Genomic DNA, 22,212 nt, shown 5'->3' with positions numbered 1-22,212 from the left:
TTATTTCTTTACTGTACTATATAATGGGCTCAATTTTCCCCGATGCCATTTTTTTGCGTATTTGAAGATTTACGCCCGTTTTTTTTTTGGCCCGACTATGCCAAAAAAAAGTTGAAAGTTTCCCCGTTTTAACTTGTTAATGTGGCCTGGCGCACATTGTCCTTGAACTCTGTGGGTGGAGCCTAAGATGTGCGGCAAAAATATCGGGTTGCAGGGTAACGAGGGACACTTTGCGGGCTGAGGGTGGATCATACAAGACATTCTGGCCAGCTCACAACAACCTACAAAAGCACCTTGCAGCGATTTAAGGCAGCAGCTTACCAACATGAAAATATTAAAGTCTTTGTGCCAAAAGTCTATCCTGTAAACTGTAAGAATTGGAAAGGCCTCCCTCCACCCGACTGCCAGTGGCCAGTGCTGCTCCTAGCCCAGGCCAAAAGGCCACCCCGGCAACCCCTGCCGGTGCCCGGTGCCGCTCCGAGCCCAGGCCGAAAGGTCTCCCTCCCACCGGAGCCGGTGTCACTCCTAGCCCTGACCGAATGCCACCCCACCCTCTCTCTCTCTCTCTCCCTCCCTCTCTGCCGCTGTTGTCCGGGGCGTGGAACTGGATCTTCTACGCTGATTCTCTTACCTGCGCTGATAGAAACATAGAAACATAGAAAATAGGTGCAGGAGTAGGCCATTCGGCCCTTCGAGCCTGCACCGCCATTCAATGAGTTCATGGCTGAACATGCAACTTCAGTATCCCATTCCTGCTTTCTCGTCATACCCCTTGATCCCCCGAGTAGTAAGGACTACATCTAACTCCTTTTTGAATATATTTAGTGAATTGGCCTCAACAACTTTCTGTGGTAGAGAATTCCACAGGTTCACCACTCTCTGGGTGAAGAAGTTTCTCCTCATCTCGGTCCTAAATGGCTTACCCCTTATCCTTAGACTGTGACCCCTGGTTCTGGACTTCCCCAACATTGCGAACATTCTTCCTGCATCTAACCTGTCTGAACCCGACAGAATTTTAAACATTTCTATGAGATCCCCTCTCATTCTTCTGAACTCCAGTGAATACAAGCCCAGTTGTTCCAGTCTTTCTTGATATGTCAGTCCCGCCATCCCGGGAATCAGTCTGGTGAACCTTTGCTGCACTCCCTCAATAGCAAGAATGCCCTTTCTCAAGTTAGGAGACCAAAACTGTACACAATACTCCAGGGTGTGGCCTCAACAAGGCCCTGTGCAACTGTAGTAACACCTCCCTGCCCCTGTACTCAAATCCCCTCGCTATGAAGGCCAACATGCCATTTGCTTTCTTAACCGCCTGCTATACCTGCATGCCAACCTTCAATGACTGATGTACCATGACACCCAGGTCTCGTTGCACCTCCCCTTTTCCTAATCTGTCACTATTCAGATAATAGTCTGTCTCTCTGTTTTTACCACCAAAGTGGATAACCTCACATTTATCCACATTATACTTCATCTGCCATGCATTTTCCCCCTCACCTAATCTATCCAAGTTACTCTGCAGCCTCATAGCATCCTCCTCGCAGCTCACACTGCCACCCAACTTAGTGTCATCCGCAAATTTGGAGATACTACATTTAATCCCCTCGTCTAAATCATTAATGTACAATGTAAACAGCTGGGGCCCCAGCACAGAACCTTGCGGTACCCCATTAGTCACTGTCTGCCATTCTGAAAAGTACCCATTTACTCCTACTCTTTGCTTCCTGTCTGCCAACCAGTTCTCAATCCATGTCAGCACACTACCCCCAATCCCATGTGCTTTAACTTTGTACATTAATCGCTTGTGTGGGACGTTGCCGAAGGCCTTCTGAAAGTCCAAATACACCACATCATCTGGTTCTCCCTTGTCCACTCAACTGGAAACATCCTCAAAAAATTCCAGAAGATTTGTCAAGCATGATTTCCCTTTCACAAATCCATGCTGACTCGGACCTATCATGTCACCTCTTTCCAAATGCGCCGCTATGGAATCCTTAATAATTGATTCCATCATTTTACCCACTCACCGATGTCAGGCTGACCGATCTATAATTCCCTGTTTTCTCTCTCCCTCCTTTTTTAAAAAGTGGGGTTATATTGGCTACCCTCCACTCCATAGGAACTGATCCAGAGTCTATGGAATGTTGGAAAATGACTGTCAATGCATCCGCTCTTTCCAAGGCCACCTCCGTAAGTACTCTGGGATGCAATCCATCAAGCCCTGGGGATTTATCGGCCTTCAATCCCATCAATTTCCCCAACACAATTTCCCGACTAAAAAGGATTTCCCTCAGTTCCTCCTTCTTACTAGACCCTCTGACCCCTTTTATATCTGGAAGGTTGTCTGTGTTCTCCTTAGTGAATACCGAATCAAAGTACTTGTTCAATTGGTCTGCCATTTCTTTGTTCCCCATTAAGACTTCCCCTGATCCTGACTGCAGGGGACCTACATTTGTCTTTACTGACCTTTTTCTCTTTACATATCTATAGAAGCTTTTGCAGTCCATCTTAATGTTCCCTGCAAGCTTCCTCTCGTACTCTATTTTCCCTGCCCTAATCAAACCCTTCGTCCTCCTCTGCTGAGTTCTAAATTTCTCCCAGTCCCCGTGTTAACTGCTATTTCTGGCCAATTTGTATGCCACTTCCTTGGCTTTAATACTATCCCTGATTTCCCTTGATAGCCACGGTTGAGCCACCTTCCCTTTTTTATTTTTACGCCAGACAGGGATGTACAATTGTTGTAGTTCATCCATGCGGTCTCTAAATGTCTTCCATTGTCCATCCACTGTCAACCCCTTATGTATCATTCGCCAATTTATCCTAGCCAATTCACGCCTCATACCTTCAAAGTTACCCTTCTTTAAGTTCTGGACCATGGTCTCTGAATGAACTGTTTCATTCTCCATCCTAATGTAGAATTCCACCATATTATGGTCACTCTTCCCCAAAGGGCCTCGCACAACGAGATTGCTAATTAATCCTCTCTCATTGCACAACACCCAGTCTAAGATGGCCTCCCCCCTAGTTGGTTCCTTGACATCCTGGTCTAGAAAACCATCCCTTATGCACTCCAGGAAATCCTCATCCACCGTATTGCTTCCAGTTTGGTTAGCCCAATCTATATGCATATTAAAGTCACCCTTGATAACTGCTGCATCTTTATTGCATACACCCCTAATTTCCTGTTTGATGCCCTCCCCAACATCACTACGACTGTTTGGAGGTCTGTACACAACTCCCACTAACATTTTTTGCCCTTTGGTGTTCTGCAGCTCTACCCATATAGATTCCACATCATCCAAGCTAATGTCTTTCCTAACTATTGCATTAATCTCCTCTTTAACCAGCAATGCTACCCCACCTCCTTTTCCTTTTATTCTATCCTTCCTGAATGTTGAATACCCATGGATATTGAGTTCCCAGCCCTGATCATTCTGGAGCCACGTCTCTGTAATCCCAATCACATCATATCTGTTAACATCTATTTGCAGAGTTAATTCATCCACCTTATTACGGATACTCCTTGCATTAAGACACAAAGCCTTCAGGCTTGTTTTTTTAACACCCTTTGTCCTTTTAGAATTATGATGTCGTGTGGCCCTTTTTGTTTCTTGCCTTTGTTTACTCGGCCTTCCACTATTGCTTTTTACCTTTCTACCATCTGTTTCTGACTCCATATTACGTCGCCCTGTCTCGCTGCATAGGTTCCCATCCCCCTGCCATATTAGTTTAAACACTCCCGAACTGCATTAGCAAATGTTACCCCCAGGACATCAGTTCCAGTCCTGCCCAAGTGATGTTGTTAACTGCCCAGGTTTTTCAGAGCTGTCACATACGCCGTCTTAAAAAATATTGTAGTTGGTCAAGTTTGCTTAAATGGCCAGAATTGGCGTGGGTGATCGGTCACACTCACAATGAGGTAAAAAAATTGTAGCCGAAAAAAATCGTACTAAGTGAATTACGCTAGTGCAGAAACTTTGGGGAAACTTGGAGATTTTAATTTATTCCAAAAAAAACGGTGCACGCCAAAAGAAAGGCACAGATAATTGGGGAAAATTGAGCCCAAAAGAACTACCATTCTGTCCACAAATTGGCAGTTGCATATTTTTGAAAAAAAGGGAAACTCACGTCCAGAAAATGTGAATATGTTTTTTTTTAGATTCATCATGGGTTGTAGGCATCGCTGGCAAGGCCAACATTTATTGCCCATCCCTAATTGCCCTTGAGAAGGTGGTGTGAGCTGTCTTCTTGAACTGCTGTCGTCCGTGAGGTGAAGGTACTCCCACAGTGTTGGTAGAGAGGGAGTTCCAGGATTCTGACCCAGCGACGATGAAGGAACGGCGGTATATTTACAAGTCAGGATGGTGTGTAACTTGGAGGGTGATGCTGTTCCCATGCGCCTGTTGCCTTTCTTCTTCTTGGCAGAGGAGGTCACGGGTTTGGGAGGTGCTACCGAAGAAGCTTTGGCGAGTTGCTGCAGTGCATCTTTTAGATGGTACAGACTGCAGCCACGGTGCGCCGGTAGTGGAGGGAGTGAATGTTTAAATTGGTGAATGGGGTGCCGATCAAGTGGGCTGCTTTGTCCTGGATGATGTCGAGCTTCTTGAGTGTTGTTGGAGCTTCATTCATCCAGGCAAGTGGAGAGTATTCTATCACACTCTTGACTTGTGCCTTGTAGATGGTGGAAAGGTTTTGGGGAGTCAGGAGGTGAGACACTCACCACAGGATACCCGGCCTCTGACCTGCTTTTGCAGCTACAGTATTTATGTGGCTGGTCCAGTTAAGTTTCTGGTCAATGGTAATCCTCAGGATGTTGATGGCGGGTGATTCGGTAATGGTAATGCTCTTGAATGTCAAGGGGTGGTCGTCAGTCTCTCGCTTGTTGGAGATAGTCATTGCCTGGCACTTGTGTGGCGTGAATGTTACTTGCCACTTATCAGCCCAAGCATGAATGTCGTCCAGGTCTTGCTGCATGCAGGCACGGACTGCTTCATTATCTGAGCAGTTCCGAATGGCACTGAACACTGTGCAGTCATCAGCGAACATCCCCATTTCTGACCTTATGATGGAGGGAAGGCCATCGATGAAGTAGCTGAAGATGGTTGGGCCGTGGACACTGCCCTGAGGAACTCCTGCAGCAATGTCCTGGGGTTGTGATGATTGACCTCCAACCACCACAACCATCTTCTTTGTGCTGGTTATGACTCCAGCCAGTGGAGAGTTTTTCCCCTGATTCCCATTGACTTCAGATTTACGAGGGCTCCTTGATGCCACACTCGGTCAAATGCTGCCTTGATGTCAAGGGCAGTTACTCTCACCTCACTTCTGGAATTGAGCTCTTTTGTCCATGTTTGGATCAAGGCTGTAATAAGGTCTGGAGCCACGTGGTCCTGGCAGACCCCAAATTGGGCATCAGTGAGCATGGTCCAAGTGTGGTAAAAAGAGAACCCTGAAGGCTCTGTGCTTCAATGCGAGGAGTATTCGGAATAAGGTGGACGAATTAACTGCGCAGATAGTAGTTCACGGATACGATGTGATTGGCATCACGGAGACATGGCTCCAGGGTGACCAAGGCTGGGAACTCAATATCCAAGGGTATTCTGCATTTAGGAAGGATAGACAGAAAGGAAAAGGAGGCGGGGTGGCGTTGCTGGTTAAAGAGGAAATTAATGCAATTGTAAGGAAGGACATTAGCTTGGATGATGTGGAATCACTTTGGGTAGAGTTGCGGAACACCAAAGGGCAGAAAACGCTAGTGGAAGTTGTGTACAGACCACCAAACAGTCATAGCGAGGTTGGGGATGGCATCAATCAAGAAATAAGGGATGCATGCAATAAGGGTACAGCAGTTATCATGGATGACTTTAATCTACATATAGATTGGGCTAACCAAATTGGTAGCAATATGGTGGATGAGGATTTCCTGGAGTGTATTGGGGATGGTTTTCGAGACCAATATGTCAAGGAACCAACCAGAGAGCTGGCCATCCTAGACTGGGTGATGTGTAACGAGAAGGGACTAATTAGCAATCTTGTTGTGCGAGGCCCCTTGGGGAAGAGTGACCATAATATGGTAGAATTCTTTATTAAGATGGAGAGTGACACAGTTAATTCAGAAAGAAGGGTCCTGAACTTAAAGAAAGGTAACTTTGATGGTGTGAGGCACGAATTGGCTAGATTAGACTGGCAAATGATACTTAAAGAGTTGACAGTGGATCGGCAATGGCAAACCTTTAAAGATCATGTGGACGAACTTCAACAATTGTACATCACTGTCTGCAGTAAAAATAAAACGGGGAAGATGGTTCAACCGTGGCTAACAAGGGAAATTAAGGATATTGTTAAATCCAAGGAAGAGGCATACAAATTAGCCAAAAAAAGCAGCAAACCGGAGGACGGGGAGAAATTTAGAATACAGCAGAGGAGGACAAAGGGTTTAATTAAGAGGGGGAAAATAGAGTACGAGAGGAAGCTTGCCGGAAACAGAAAAAATGACTGCAAAAGCTTCTATAGATATGTGAAGAGAAAAAGATTAGTAAAGACAAACTTAAGGCCCTTGCAGTCGGATTTGGGTGAATTAATAATGGGGAACAAAGAAATGGCAGATCAATACTTTGGTTCTGTCTTCACAAAGGAAGACACAAATCACCTTGCGGATGTACTAGGGGATCGAAGGTCTAGTGAGAAGGAGGAACTGAAGGATATCCTTATTAGGCGGGAAATTGTGGTCGGGAAGTTGACGGGATTGAAGGCCGATAATCCCCAGGGCCTGATAGTCTACATCCCAGAGTACTTAAGGAAGTGACCCTAGAAATAGTGGATGCATTGGTGATAATTTTCCAATCGTCGATCGACTCTGGATCAGTTCCTATGGACTGGAGGGTTGCTAATGTAACACCACTTTTTAAAAAAGGAGGGAGAGAGAAAACGGGTAATTATAGACTGGTTAGCCTGACATCAGTAGTGAGGAAAATGTTGGAATCAATCATTAAGGATGAAATAGCAGCGCATTTGGAAAGCAGTGACAGGATTGGTCCAAGTCAGCATGGATTTATGAAGGGGAAATCATGCTTGACAAATCTTCTAGAATTTTTTGAGGATGTAACTAGTAGGGTGGACAAGGGAGAACCAGTGGATGTGGTGTATTTGGACTTTCAAAAGGCTTTTGACAAGGTCTCGCACAAGAGATTGGTGTGCAAAATCAAAGCACATGGTATTGGGGGTAATGTACTGACGTGCATAGAGAACTGGTTGGCAGACAGGAAGCAGAGAGTCGGGATAAACGGGTCCTTTTCAGAATGGCAGGCAGTGACTAGTGAAGTGCCGCAGGGCTCAGTGCTGGGACACCAGCTCTTTACAATATACATCAACGATCTAGAAGAAGGAATTGAGTGTAATATCTCCAAGTTTGCAGATGACACTAAACTGGGTGGCGGTGTGAGCTGTGAGGAGGATGCTAAGAGGCTGCAGGGTGATTTGGACAGGTTAGGCGAGTGGGCAAATACATGGTAGATGCAGTATAATGTGGATAAGTGTGAGGTTATCCACTTTGGGGGCAAAACCACGAAGGCAGAATATTATCTGAATGGCAGCAGATTAGGAAAAGGGGAGGTGCAGCGGGACCTGGGTGTCATGGTTCATCAGTCATTGAAAGTTGGCATGCAGGTGCAGCAAGCGATGAAGAAGGCAAATGGTATGTTGGCCTTCATTGCAAGGGGATTTGAGTATAGGAGCAGGGAAGTCTTACTGCAGTTGTAAAGGGCCTTGGTGAGGCCCCACCTGGAATACTGTGTTCAGTTTTGGTCTCCTAATCTGAGGAAGGACGTTCTTGCTATTGAGGGAGTGCAGCGAAGGTTCACCAGACTGATTCCCGGGACGGCTGGACTGACATATGAGGAGAGACTGGATCAACTGGGCCTTTATTCACTGGAGTTTAGAAGGATGAGAGGGGATCTCATAGAAACATGTAAGATTCTGACTGGACTGGATAGGTTAGATGCGGGAAGAATGTTTCCGATGTTGGGGATATCCAGAACCAGGGGACACAGTCTTAGGATAAGGGGCAGGCCATTTAGGACTGAGATGAGGAGAAACTTCTTCACTCAGAGAGTTGTTAACCTGTGGAATTCCCTGCCGCAGAGAGTTGTTGATGCCAGTTCATTGGATATATTCAAGAGGGAGTTAGATATGGTCCTTGCGGCTAAAGGGATCAAGGGGTATGGAGAGAAAGTAGGAAAGGGGTACTGAAGGAATGATCAGCCATGATCTTATTGAATGGTGGTGCAGGCTCAAAGGATCGGGTAGCCTACTCCTGCACCTATTTTCTATGTTTCTATGTTTCTATGTTATTTGTGAGCTTGATAGCACTATGATGATAATATAATTGCTCAGATTTATGAATTAGAAATAGTACAACAGTGACATTGCATACACTCCATCCTGCAAATATTCCAGTATGGTTATTTCAGAGGCTAATTAATGTAGACAAAATAATTCTGATTGTTGCTCCTTTTTAAATTGGAAAAATAGAAAAAGTGGTTCCTTATTGTATTACCTTTAATGTTCAAATAAAAATGAGAATTTGAGGTTAACAGATACCTTCCATGGCATATTTCATGTCCTGTGCAAATAGGTTCCACATTACTTCTGCGCTTATCTTGCCTACATTAAGCTCCTGAGGAAACCTGAAATTAAGGAAATGTAATATGAGAGAAATAGAATTCAGAGACAAAATTGGTCAGGTGCAGAAAACAGATATATAGCCAAAACACCTAGGGGTACAAATTGCCCTCCCGCCAACCCAGTTTTGGTGGTTTTTACCGCAACTGCGGTTCAGTTCGACTCTTTCGCAAAATTGTGCTCTTTGGTTTTTGTTTTTATTTTGATCTGGAAGTCGGTGTAAATGGGGGCGGTGACAACACCTAAGGGGCAAAGACGCGGCGGTGACAGCTGCAGAGGAGCGGATGTTGGGGGCGGTGCCGAGTCACCGCCGCGATGACATCATCACGGTGCCATGTCAACACGGCTCTCCCCTTCACTTAAAGGGGAGAGCCTTCGCGATTTATAAAATTAGGGCCACTGGGCCACCAGGGAGGGTTTCGGCCGGGCCAGCAGTCTGGCACCTGAGAGGGGGTGACAAGCTGCCTGTTGGCAGCCCGGTCGAACCCGGGGGCATAATTGTCAGGCCGACATGGCAGTCGGCCGACAAAAGAAAACATGGCTGCATTGAGCCCTCCCCTTTAAGGGAACCCGCTCTGCCGCTGCAGAAGGCCTCAGTCTCACTGGACCACCGGGTAAAAGGTTGTTTTGGCACTGCCGGGGAGCCGAAGATTTTCTGAGCGGAATGTCGCCGCCGGGGGGGTTAAATCAGCGGTGTGCATGGTCATGATGTACTTAACACCGATCGGCAGCAGTGGAGCCGTAAGGGGGGTGGGTTCGGGGCACTGCCGGGAAAACTCAGGAGGGCAATTGGACTATCAACGGCCCTTCCACCAAAAATCAGTCGCTACTCCACTCCGCAGCATGGCTGCCGATTTGCGGTGGTAACAGGCCTTAAGGAAAGGGGCAATTTCGGCCCCATAGTGTGCAAAAAATCTAGTACTTTATGAGCTGGTACCACAAAAGTAACCAGGAAAGATGCCAGATTGTCCTGGCCAATATATATTCCTCAATCAACATCACTAAAATAGATTGACCTAGAAATTAGATATGGCCATGAAATGGGCACTGTTGAGGCTCACGATATTAAGTTCTGCCACTGCAAAATGCATTTTCAGTCCTCATTAACAGGATTATAGTCTTGATTTCAGCACTAAAACTGTTCATTGACTTAATGCTCAACAGGTGGACCAATATTGGGTCCAGTCTAATTCCCAGTCATGTGTGACACAGGCTTTATTCGGTACTTAAAGGGGAGGTGCATTGATGCTCAAGCCACTCAGAACTGCACCTGAAAAAAAGTAGAAGGTACTGCAAAGCCATTGCAGAGCATCAAATTAAGAGAGCTCGGAGATGTTCCGATGCGGCTCTGGAGGTGCTGGTTGTGGCCATGGAGAGGAGGTGGGCTGTCCTCTTCCCACACACTGGAAAGCAGCTGTGGCAGGAGATAGCCACCCATGTCATGGCCAGCACTGTGTGCCAAGGTGGGCCGTCCAGTGCCTAAAGAAGTTTAATGACCTCACACGGAGGTCAAGGTGAGTAAAGGATTCAGTAAATGCTACATCCCACCATCTGCACCACAAGCCTCACATACTGCTCAATGGACCCAGCACTTACCTACCAACAATCCCCACCTATCACCACAGACCTCATAATCATAGTTTTACTTACCCCTCACAACTTACCACTGCTGCAAAACTCACACCCAATCTCTCACCTTCCACACACTGATCATTATTCAACTATGGCAGGCACATCACCCAAACATTGCACACACTTCTCTTTCTCTTGCAGGCCAAAGTCGCACAAATGGGCAGACCAGTGGCAGACAGGCGGGGGGCAGGTTGACATCTATGCCCTCAGCCAACCGGAGGAGAGAGTACTGGTCATCATTGGATAGCAGATCATAGAGGCCGTGGCAACCGGTGAGCTGGAACAGCTTGGAGACAACATTCCTAATCCTTCTTCTCACATCCCACTTCCCCCTCATCTCACAATCCCTTCTCATTTTCAAGCTGCTCATGCTGTGTGCATGCATATCTCGCTTCCCGCCCCTTCCCTCACCATAACTTGACTCTCGTGACTTTCTGCTTTCAAATAATCAACACAAACACTCAAGCAGCTTGTCATCGAGTCACTGCGCATACTTTAGAGGTGAATGCAATAGCTGGATCTGCGCAGGGTGAGGCATCGGGCACGATGAGCTGCCGCAAGGCCAGGGGGGAGGGTAAGTTCGGGGTCCAGCTCCCCAGAGGGCGAGTTTCGCTGGACTCAGATGAGGACCTCGATGGGGCGGCCTTCAGGGGGGTGATGGGCATGTACACTAAATTGCTAGGTGTAATGGCAAGCCTGGAGGAGTTCGCCTCCAACATTGCACGGGGCTCTGCGCAGAGCTAGGAACCCAGGTTTTCCAGGCTGGAAATGATGGAAAACTCTTGAAGAGATCGTTTCGACCAAGACCTGATGATGCGTGTGATGGATGATGTCGTGGCTGCCACTGCAGCACAGGCAGAAGTGACCCAACATCTTTGCGCTGCAGTGGAAGCGCAGACCGCTCTCGTGCTTTCTCTGCTTAGTGCCATCCAATCTCAGACTGCTGTCATGCACTCTCAGCTTGATGCCACCTAAGCTCAGACTGCTGCCATCATGGCTGGGTTTATCATTGTTGACTGGGGCGTGCAAGGTGTCGCAGCAGCTCAGCAATCTGTACTTCAACAGATTGCTAGGAATGCTAAGGCGCTGCTCCGGGGGAGTGGCACTGAGTCCGTGGAGCAGGATCCCACTGTCAGACAAGATGACAGCATTCCTATTCCCACCACTGCCACTGTCCTTGCTGCTGCTTATGAGCCAGCCAGTCCATGGCGAGGTAGTGCAGTCAGCAGCCAGGCCTTCGAGGCCATCGGGAGTCTCCCGCATGGAAACGCAGCAGTTTTCCATCAGCCATGCTGCAGCCACTGGGTGGAGCACTTCGTAGGAGCACTAGGACAGGAAAGGGCACCCAAATGACAGGCACTAAAGGATTGCACAAGGGTGATTAGTTCATACCTTAGTGTAAATGTGTGTGAATTGATTTTTGATAAATGTATTAATTTTGTTTGGAATCTTTCGTAGTGTCTCTAATTTCAGCTTTGTGCCCAGGAGGATGCTGTGATATTCTGAGAGAGATGGCTGGTATGATGGGAATGTGGTGAGCAACATGGATCTGGGGTTTCATTCATTGGGATCGGAGTCTGATGAGGTGTTCACGGACAGCCCGTCTGGAAGGCAGATTGGCTGCCTGCCTCCTCCCTCCCACCTCGTCCTCTTGCTCATCTTCCTCCTCCTGAGGTGATCCCACAATCCCTGCTGGCAAGGGCTGTACCCCCATGATGGACACGTTGTGCAGCATGTAGCAGACCACCATGCTGAGTACTGGAGGGCTCCTCCCGAGCGGTCAAGACAGCGTAACTGTTGTTTCAGTAGTCCAGTCTGCTCAACGATGTTCCTGGTGGAAGCATGGCTCTCATTATATGAGTGCTGGGATTGCGGAGGGGAGTCACGAGCCAGGTGCAGAGTGGATAGCCCTTGTCTCCGAACAGCCAGCCTCAACTTTGTTGTGGTAACTGGAAGATTGCTGGCACACTGGACTGATGCAGGATGAAGGCATCATGGCTGCTGCCAGGATAGCGGGCATTGGCAATCAGGAAGCGCTGGGCATGGTTGCTCCCCAACTGCACGTTAAGTGAATGGTAGCTTTGCTATCTTAGCATTGTGATAGCCTTTGCTGCCTCAGGATTGTTATATGGCACCCGCAAAGCCATGTGGGTGCAGTGAATGGCACCCTGCACCATGGGGAAGCCCGCAATCTTGGCAAAGCCACATGTACGCTCCTCCTGCTTCGCTCTGCTCAGATAGAAGACAATGTGGTCCCTTCTCCTGGTGAAAAGAGCCTCAGTGAGCTCTGGATGCAGCGATGGATGGCGAACAATGAGATGTTAGCTATGTCTTCAGCTGCAGATTGGATGGATCCGCTGGCTAAGAAATTGAGGACCACGGTGACCTTGACTGCTTCTGGGTGGGCCATGGGCGCCCTGCTCTTGGGCTGCAGGTCTGGTTGCAGGAGGTGGCAGCAGAGTTCTGCAACCATCTCCTTGGTGAAGCGTAGCCTCCTAATACATCCATTGAAGCGGGGAGCAGTGTAAGAGAAGTGCCCTCGCAAGACCATAGGTGGATAAAACCTCCTGTTGAGAGCCCTCTTGGCCCTCCTCCTCCTCCCTCAGAGCATTTAGTCCTCTTCCTCGCTGCCTCCGCTCCCTCTGACGAAGATACTTGAGCGCGACGTGGACTGCCAGTGGAGCCCCATGATTTTCAGCAAGTGTCGTGAGCAGAAGCCTTTAAATAAGAAAGAAGGTATTCTCCACTTGCAACAACACTCCCTGTTACCTTAGAACCTTGCAAGAAGTTTATAAAGCTGCAGGCGCGAGAGATAGTTGCATAGAGCCAGTCAAACTGAACAAACATGTTAGGTGCAAATACCATTGTTGGAGCCTCCTTCCTGTTTGTCAAGGCTTGCTCAGCTCACTGTACTTCAGGAATGCCAATAAGTGGAGCGGCAAAATCGAAACTCGCAGATTGGGCGTCAAGTGAGTGCTGCACACACACTGATGTCATGAACTGCATAATTTCCATGATTTTAGTGATTGCTGATATTGGCAGCGCTGCCAGCCATCTGAAAGTGGCGGCCATCACAGGACCTGCTGGCAGCTGGCATCACGGAACCTGTTGGCAGCTGCCGCCATTTTTTGCCCGATTATGGCAGTAATGGGTGGCGCTAACCTCCAGATTTCTAGGCCATTATCTGGTCATTATCACATTGTTGTTTGTGGGAGTTTGCAGTGTGCAAATTGGCTGCCATGTTTCCTACATTACAACAGTGATTACACTTCAGAAAGTGTTTAATTGGCTGTAAAGCACTTTGAGACGTCCGGTGGTCGTGAAAGGTGCTATATAAATACAAGTCTTTCTTTCCTTCAAGCTCAGGCCGTGTCCTCTGGTTCTAGGGTTCTGGACAAGTTGAAACAGCTCGTCGTGTTCTACATTATTTAGTCTCTTTCAAATCCTTAAAACAGCAATCATATCACTTCTCAACCTTCTCTTTTCCAGTGAGAACATGCCCAAGTTACATAATCGCTCTTCATAATCCAATCCCTCCATCCTGTCAATTATTTAGCTTGCTCGCTTCTGTATTCTTTCAATAACTACAATATTCTTATTGAACTGTGCTGACCAGAACTGTACACCGTATTCAAAGTGTGGTCGCACCAATGATTTATAATGTGACAGGATTACTTCTTTATTTCGACTCAATATTGACCTTTTAAAACATCCCAACATCTGATTTGCTTTACTCACTCCAATGTGCATTATTGCAAGAGCTTCAATTTTGTTGTCAATTAGGACTCCTAGATCTCTTTCATTTTTCATGGAATGCTCAAAATGTACTTGATCCATTCGCGTGCCAGCTCAGGAGATTGAACTGTTTTCATTACTGCACATTAATTATTCAATGCTTACTGATTAAGGACTGGGGTGTATGAATTCTTATCCTCTTCAATAATGGAGACTATAAGAGTGATGAGTTTAGGCCAGAAATCCAAATTCTTTGTACTGGGTCCCTGCTCCTCAGGCGGCAGTTCCTGCTTTTTGTTCTATGAAAGAAGAATCATACGCAGCATTCAAAATATGAAAAACCTGTACAGAGCTGAAGAAATGCATAGTGAAACTTGCCAACTCATTAGTTGCACTTTAGTGTTCCATTGCCCAGTACTAACATCCTGCACCTTGATGTGCACAAAAGTTACTTTAAAAAAAAAATACTAACAATTCTCTCCCCTTTACCCCTCCTCGCTGAGGTCTAGTTCCACGGGTATTCACTACGCAAATGGCCATTCTTTCTCTGACAACTTGACAATATTAATTGACTATTCCATTGTGGAAGCATTATACCCAATCCTGTCCTCACTTGGGTGTTTCTAACGAGGATGGTTACCAGGAAGATAAGCACTGGATGACTTTGCATTTCCAACGCATGTAAGCTGAGGCCAACATTTACATACATCCCTTTCACCATTCTGACTAAGATCAGCAAATTGCACAGAGCAAGCGTTGAAACTGAACTTCAAAAAAAATATATTCATCTAGTGTGTAAACCGAAATCAGTTATTACTCACTATCAGTTCCCTAATATGCTCAAGAGAATTAAATACTACCATCCAATCAAAATTGCACCGTATTATTTCCTTATTTTATTTGGTGAGAACAGTGCTACATACAGTTTGGTTAGATCAAATAAAGTAAAAGAATTTCTGAGTGATATGTTTTATTTATTTAAGGCAAGATTTATACTCTTATACTCCAGCTTGCTGACCGTTGCTCCTCTGTGAAGCACCTTAGATGGTTCATAGATTAAAGATGCTACATAAATAGATGCTGCAGCTGTTGTGGCCGAATTGAGGTAATATGTCATTGAACAGCCTGGTCAGCAGAAGGGTCAGTTTGACTTGTGTGGAATTTAATGGGAAATTTGTCTCGTTTAACGGCTCAACTTGATTACAGGTTTTTGATATTTCTTTTGAATTTTACTGGGTAGATTGAGGTATCAAGTCCATGTGAACTTTTCTTAGGAGGGATCATCATCATCATCATAGCGAGCAGTCAGCTTGTAATTATTTTGTTTTCTGTCCTAACCTCCAAGCTATAGAGAGGTATCTTAACTGACAAATTCTTTATTGATTTCAGTTGGGTCACTGGCTCTTTTGCCATCTATTTTGCAAACTGAAGTAATGGCTTTACTCTGCTTGTTTATGCAAGCTGTATACATTAAGTTTCCCAACATGCCTCCATAGTCACAATGGCACGGAGTTTGCGATGGGTAATGCCGGCAAACTATCAGAGTCATTTTGTAACATTACCCATGGTACTAAAAGCAATCCCACTTTGAATTTCAATATTAAACAAAACAATGGCCCAGATTTTGCAGTGGTAATGATGGCGAACCTGTCAGCATTCACTGTCATTACCCCTCTGAAACTGAGCACTTCAGGATTTAGCACGTGTGTCTGAATGCAAAAATCCTGAAGATGCAATCAGTCATTCATTGCTCCTACGCTGGCTGCACGGTGAACCCACCGTAGCCAGCAATCAGTGAAAGTGAAGAAAACTTGGGCTTTTCCACGGTAATATTGCTGTTAAATACCCCATTAAATGTTAAGCCTTGTTGGAAGAGGTGTAACAGGGCAAACAAATGTTATGGCCCTGAAAAACAATTTTTTATATTTGAGGGATGTCTCCATTATGATAAAAATAACAATTTTTAGAAAACTTAAATTTTGTTTTAAAGTTTGTTCATGATATTTCAGATTCTACCTTATCCCCATGTGAGAGTCCTGATCTTTGTTTCGCTCTCTAACATTTTTTAAAAGTCTGGATAAAAGTAGCTTCTCGTTTCTGGTTTCCTATCTGTGAGAATTCAGCAATGTGACTGGCTGCTTAGACAGCATGCTGCCATCCCAGCAGCATCACACTAGGAATTCCCCATTACACAGCGCTGAAATCACTAACATCGCCACAGAGATCTTCAGGGCCAGCGGCGGGCGCCTTTGCTTGGGGCCAATGTTTTGTCTTGCTATAGTGGCATATCCTTCCTTAAATGCAGGGAGGATAGAATTGCACCCTAAATACTGAACACCTTTAAGACTTGAAATATTTTGTAAGCTTGTAAAGTAATTATACATTTGGCACTTACTGGATCAGTCTGATATTCTCGACTGTACAGTTCATGGCAGTTGTTGAAAATATATTCATAGGTGGAATTGAGGCAAGCTTTCACACAGTCCTTCACCACTTGACTGGCTCGAGGTGGGCTCTGTAATTCTTGCACCTAAACAAAAGTTAGATAGACTTTTCACTTTTTTTCTCTGTTCCTAGTACTTTGAAATGAATATTTGTACCATGTTCAATCAAAATTAGAGGGGAAAAACAAATAAAAAATATTGATATTTAACATTTTAATTAAACGCAGCTCAACTTAAAAGACAACAACGATGTTATACTGAACTATAAATCAAATGACTGCAGGGGTCACTCCATGTGGTGCACGACACAGTTGCAGCTGTCACATTACTGTACTATAAAATCATACTTGTCAAAATACTCATATTGTGAAATTAAAATCTGGCTGAGTACACCCTACAGTGAGGACCAATAAAGACGTTTTTTCAAAACCAGTTGTCCTTAGGTGGTTTGATATGTTGTCAACTGGAAATTAGACAGGATACTATCATGTAGCTCTCCACAGCACACAAATTTGCCAAGAGGCAGATAGAAATAGTCTTAGTTACACACGCTCATATATCTGAGCCCTGAAATTCCTTAGAATATTTTGTGCAATTGTGCATAATCCAGATCGGGGTGAGAAACATTGGGTGCGACCTGGATCAGGTGAGTACTGCCCTGTTTTGCGGTCATAGTCTGGCTCTCAAAGGAGGAGAAGGTGCCAGAGAAGTATGGAGAAAGACAATGGTGTGATTTGGTGATAAGGGCCACACCACTACAGCAGTAGCTTGGATGGGATAGGTGGTGGAAAGTATAGCCAGACGGGAAAACTCAGTGGAGGGCAAGGGGTTGCCATCTGTGAGCCAAGATTCAGCCAAAACCATAATATCAATGCAATTGTCCACAATTAGGTTGTGGATGGGCAAGGACCTTGTTCATGAATGAATGGAATTCTGGAGGGAAATGCGGCAAGGGGAAGCTTTGTTGATCCAAAAGCAGAGTCCGAAAGGGCAGTGGTTGGGTGGGTCAACGGGATAGGAACAAGGCTGGTGAGATCAGTCCGCAGTGGATATGCTGGGTGGGAAGATTGGCATGAAAGGAGGATGGGGTAGATAGGATACGGAAGCAGCTATATGTGCTTTGAAGCATCCTTTGAAGAATACCAAGAGACACAGTGGATAGCTATGGGCTTATCCCGCGGGGGTTTCAAGCCTGGGACAGCAGCAGGAGAATAGGAAGGCAGAGGAGTAGTGATGAGTAAGAGTGGGGATTGGGATGGGGGAAAGAACTTTACAGGAGAGAAATCAAAGGTGACATGACAGGGAGACAGGAAAGAAGAGTCTGAGTCAGGCCAAGGAAAAAAAAGAGTTAGAAGTAATGGCCTTGGATCCAGAGCAGAAGCCAGAATGCATACATGAATTAACTTGGAGGGAATTCAAGTTGCAGAGGCATAGCAGGGATAGGACAGACTTGTCTTGGTCATAAAATGGGGACAGGAAGAGAGGCCAAAGTTGAAGTCTGAGGTCTAGTGGTGGGATGAAGTTGACTTGTGGACAGGAAGCAGCTTGGAGCATTGATGAACCAATCTCCAAGGTTTGAAGCCAGTTGTGGAGAAGAAGTGAATCCAGGAGCTCTTCAAAGTATAGAGTATCAGTGGATGCACTGCTGGAGATTGTTCAGTGAAATCAGAGGGCCGAGGAGTAATGGAAAGTCGACAATGAACCAGAAGAAGTTGATCCAGGGGTCCAGCGGAGGTACACAGTGGCCTCCGGTGTTAGTGGTGCGCACTAGCAGATCCGGTATATACCAGGAAAAGAGTGAGGAGCAGGCAAAGTGAAACCCATGAGCAGTGAAGTTCAGGGAGCCGGGGAGGGTGAAAGGTAATCCATGGGATAATTGCAAATAAGAGAGCTGGTGTGAGGAACATACATAGGCAAAAGCACACAATATTGGGAGCAGCAGTAGGAGCTTGAGCAGTTGGTCCAACTCAGTCCAGCAAAGATGTGATGGAGGACCTCTGAAGAGTAAGTGGAGCCAGCAGCCACAGGTAAGAGAAGGAAGTGTGAAAAGGGATGTGACTCCAGTGTGGTGGGGGGGGGGGGCGAGAGACAGATGAAGTAGGGAGTGGTGAGGAGAGGAGAGAGAGGGAAGGGACAGAGAGAGAGAGAAGGAGGAGACAGGAAGACGGAGGGTACAGAGGAGATTTACAAGGATGTTGTCAGGACTGGAGAATTTAAGCTATGAAGATTCAAGAGGATAGAGACGTTTACTTTGGAACAGAAGAGGCTGAAGGGAGATTCAATTGAGGTGTATAACATTATAAGGGGCCTAGATAGAGTGCATAGGCAGGACCTATTTCCCTTAGCACAGAAGTCAAAGAACCAGATTTAAAGTAATTGGTAGAAGGATTAGAGGGGAATTAAGGAGACATTTTTTAACCAGAGGATAGTGAGGGTCTGGAACTCACTGCCTGAAAAGGTGGTAAAGGCACAAACCCTCGTCAAATTTTAAAAGTACTTGGATATGCACTTGTGTGTCGTAACCCACAGGGCTATGGACCAAGAGCTGGAAAATAGGACAAGGCTGGATAGCTCTTTTTCGGCCGGCACAGACACGATGGGTCGAATAACCTCTTCCTGTGCCGTAAATTGCTGATTCTAAGACAAGGAAGGGACAAGAGGTGGAAGAGGAGGCAGAGGGAGGAGGAAGGACTCATTATTGTAATAAATTCATTATATACAAGAAATAAAATTATAAAATCAGCTGCAGCTCGATCTGAAAAAACAGTGCAGTGCACTTTTAAAAATCTCTTGATACTCTAGCGCCTGTGTCAGATTAGCTATCCTCGACAGCCTGTTTCTGCACATTCTCTGGAGATTTTAATTAAATGTGCGGTGGTGTCAGCCTATATTGGGGTGGCTGATTGAAGGGGGTAAAGGACAGGGGTGAGAGCAAAGGGGAGAGGAGTCACATTTTCAGCTGGCAGGGGGCCACCAGGAAGGAGAATGGGCCAGGAGAGCAACAACACTGTGGAATACTGCTGGATCTGAACTGGCAGTTACAGACTTCAGAGCAGCAGCAGAGAGCCAGACTGTGGCAACTGGCCAGCAGTGTGAGGAGCCAAGTCGGCACACAACGGGAGGCGTCACAGACGAGGAGGAAAGCCACAGTGAGCAGTGGGTTTAAGGAGGGAGAGAAGTATCCTGGGGTTCCCTGAGGAATAACTGGGTGGTTGGAGGCACAGAGTGAGGGAGGTGGCCAGGTCACACACAACACAGGCCCAGTGGGAGGCAACAGTGAAGTAGAGACGGGAAAGGGTGGGAGGAGAAAACCCACAAAGATGTCTCAAATAAAATTACACAAAGATGGGGGCCAGAGGGGTTGTTAATATTTTTTTAATATCTAGAGTTGGAGTGGCCAGAGGCAAGTCAGCAGGTGACAAGAAGACTGCAGAAGGGGAGGCCTAAAAGGAAGATAAATAAAAAAAGAGGTTATAAAAAAAAACACATAGAACCTGACTGACAAGCAGACTTATTTTCCTCCTTTCTGAATTTGAAACTATTGCACTTGTTCATTGTTTAAATTTGACAAAAAATGCAGATTATAAAAGGTAGTAAAAAGAGATTACCTTCATTCTGAAGAAGGTTATACTGGTTAGGAGATCAACTGTAGATTTCAGATCTTGCAATCGTTCAGGGCTACTTGCAGGGAAATTGTTCTGTCAAATAAAACAGGCTTTCAGATTCTTCAAATAATTATTTTTCTTTGACATCAGATTGAGGCAAACAAAACATGAATTTGAAGTTATACATTTTAAAATGCTTGTTAAATTTTTAGGTCACGATATTCCACATTCATTTTGGTTTTCAGCACACAAACCAGGACTCGTTCCAGCATTTCTTAACACCGGAACAAGATTTCATCTTCTGGTAAACATCTTACTATGCCACACCTTCACACTGAATAAAACAAGATGACCAAATTTGTATCAGTAATAATGATTCCAAGTATACTGGGGCTGAATATAGAATAGCTGATAGAAAACCACGGTATGTTATTAAAATCAATTGCTGAATCCTTCATTATGTTACGAGAAAGAGCTCAAGATGACATGCAATAGAGTTCTGATCCACAACAGTCCAAAATAAATTATACCACATTAACCTATTAGCTAATATTTCATTTCCTTCTAAAATCAACTCCATTAATAAAAATACTTTTTGCTCTTAATACTCCTTGACTGAAAATAAATCATGAATATTCATTACGATTTGACCATAATCTTACATAACAATGAGCTAATTCTAAGAAACATGGGACTGGATTTTCTTCCTCTGTCCAAATTGGATGGGATAGTGGTGGTAATGGCAATATGGTGGGGCAATGAGGCCTACTGCTGCCTTGCTGGATTTTACTCTCCCAATGCTGGGACTACCACTGGTCACCTCTTCCCCGACTGCATGTAAATTTAGGTGAGAAGACGGGCTCTGGCATCCTGGCCTATTTTCCTCTTGCCCGCCCTTCTTACCGCTGTTCCCCTGGATTGCTTGGTGGAAGGGAGTGGCAGACCACGATAACGGCACTAATGGCCCCAAAGGCTCCTGATGGAGAGTGGTACAGAAGAAGCATCCTTTCCCTTAATTTCAATCCCAAAGCCTTTTCTTAGGCCTTTTCCACTTGGGGGAGCTCTTCTGTCCCTTTAAATACTCTACTGCTTCTACAGTGGTCACACTGCAGCAACTCCAGGATTTTGCTGATTGCCAGTGGCAAGCTCCCTTTTGGTGTCGGGGATCCTGTCCTACATGGCAAATGACCACTAACCTAGGAAAATTGATCGGAGTTGTGGCAGAGGCGGAGGGCAAGTCAGGAAGTGATCAGTCAGGAAGTGATCAGATACATCTTTCTGACAAATTAAACTTTCTGTTTGGAAGAACCACACTGAACAGAACTGGCAAGATTGCAGCTAAAATCAACTGCTGACTGGACAGATTCAAACTGACAGACACACATTGAGACAAACATTTTGGCCTAGAAATTGGATATGGCCTGAAAATAGGCGGTGTCATGGGCCAGCGCTATTTGGTAGCTCCCGTTCAAAGCAGTGCAGGTAGCACATAAAATTTGTGCTGTTTGCCCATTTACATGATTGGGGTGCTGATCTCGGCGTTAAATACACTGCCAGTTGGCTTACCGTTCAACACGTGGGCCAATATTGGGTGCAGTCTTAAGGCCAGTAATATTTGGTCTCGTCACTCTCCAATACTTAAAGGGGAAATGCTTTGATGCAGCAGCACCTCATTGTCATTGGAGTTGGAAGACATGGCTCAGCAGCAGCAGCACAGAGAACGAGCCAGTAAGGTGTCCTTTCAACAAATATTTTGTATCAGTCTTCACGGTAGAAGACACTAAAAACATCCCAATAGGGAATAATCAATGGGCTAAATGGAGAGAGGAACTTAATACAATCACTATCACGAAAGTAGTAGTACTCGGTAATCATCATAGGCAGTCCCTCGAAATCCGGGACTTGCTTCCATTCCAAAAGTGAATTCTCAGGTGACTGAACAGTCCAATACAGGAATTACAGTCTCTGTCGCAGGTGGCACAGAGTGGGTGGGAGTCTGGTTTGATGCACGCTCCTTCCGCTGCCTGTGCTTGTTTTCTGCATGCTCTCGGCGACGAGACTCAAGATGCACAGCGTCCTCCCAGATGCTCTTCCTCCACTTAGGGTGGTCTTTGGCC

At 45.7% G+C, this 22,212-nt stretch overlaps 1 protein-coding gene across 1 annotated transcript in view; it reads right to left on the bottom strand.

Annotated features, from left to right (window-relative positions):
• LOC139240107 (protein unc-13 homolog B-like) overlaps positions 1-22,212 on the bottom strand; it is an 893,314-nt gene that overhangs the window by 110,311 nt on the left and 760,791 nt on the right. Inside the window, exons 22-25 of the mRNA XM_070868486.1 lie at positions 20,099-20,188; positions 16,442-16,576; positions 14,212-14,345; positions 8,599-8,684 (exon numbers count right to left, since the gene is read on the bottom strand). Coding sequence (XP_070724587.1) covers positions 8,599-8,684; positions 14,212-14,345; positions 16,442-16,576; positions 20,099-20,188 — 445 coding nt within the window. The remainder of the gene's footprint in view (positions 1-8,598; positions 8,685-14,211; positions 14,346-16,441; positions 16,577-20,098; positions 20,189-22,212) is intronic.

The sequence above is a fragment of the Pristiophorus japonicus genome, chromosome 2 (genome assembly GCF_044704955.1).
Source record: "Pristiophorus japonicus isolate sPriJap1 chromosome 2, sPriJap1.hap1, whole genome shotgun sequence".
Lineage (NCBI taxonomy): Eukaryota > Metazoa > Chordata > Chondrichthyes > Pristiophoridae > Pristiophorus > Pristiophorus japonicus.
Note: the sequence above shows the minus strand (reverse complement) of the source record. Positions and strands in the feature narration are given on the sequence as shown.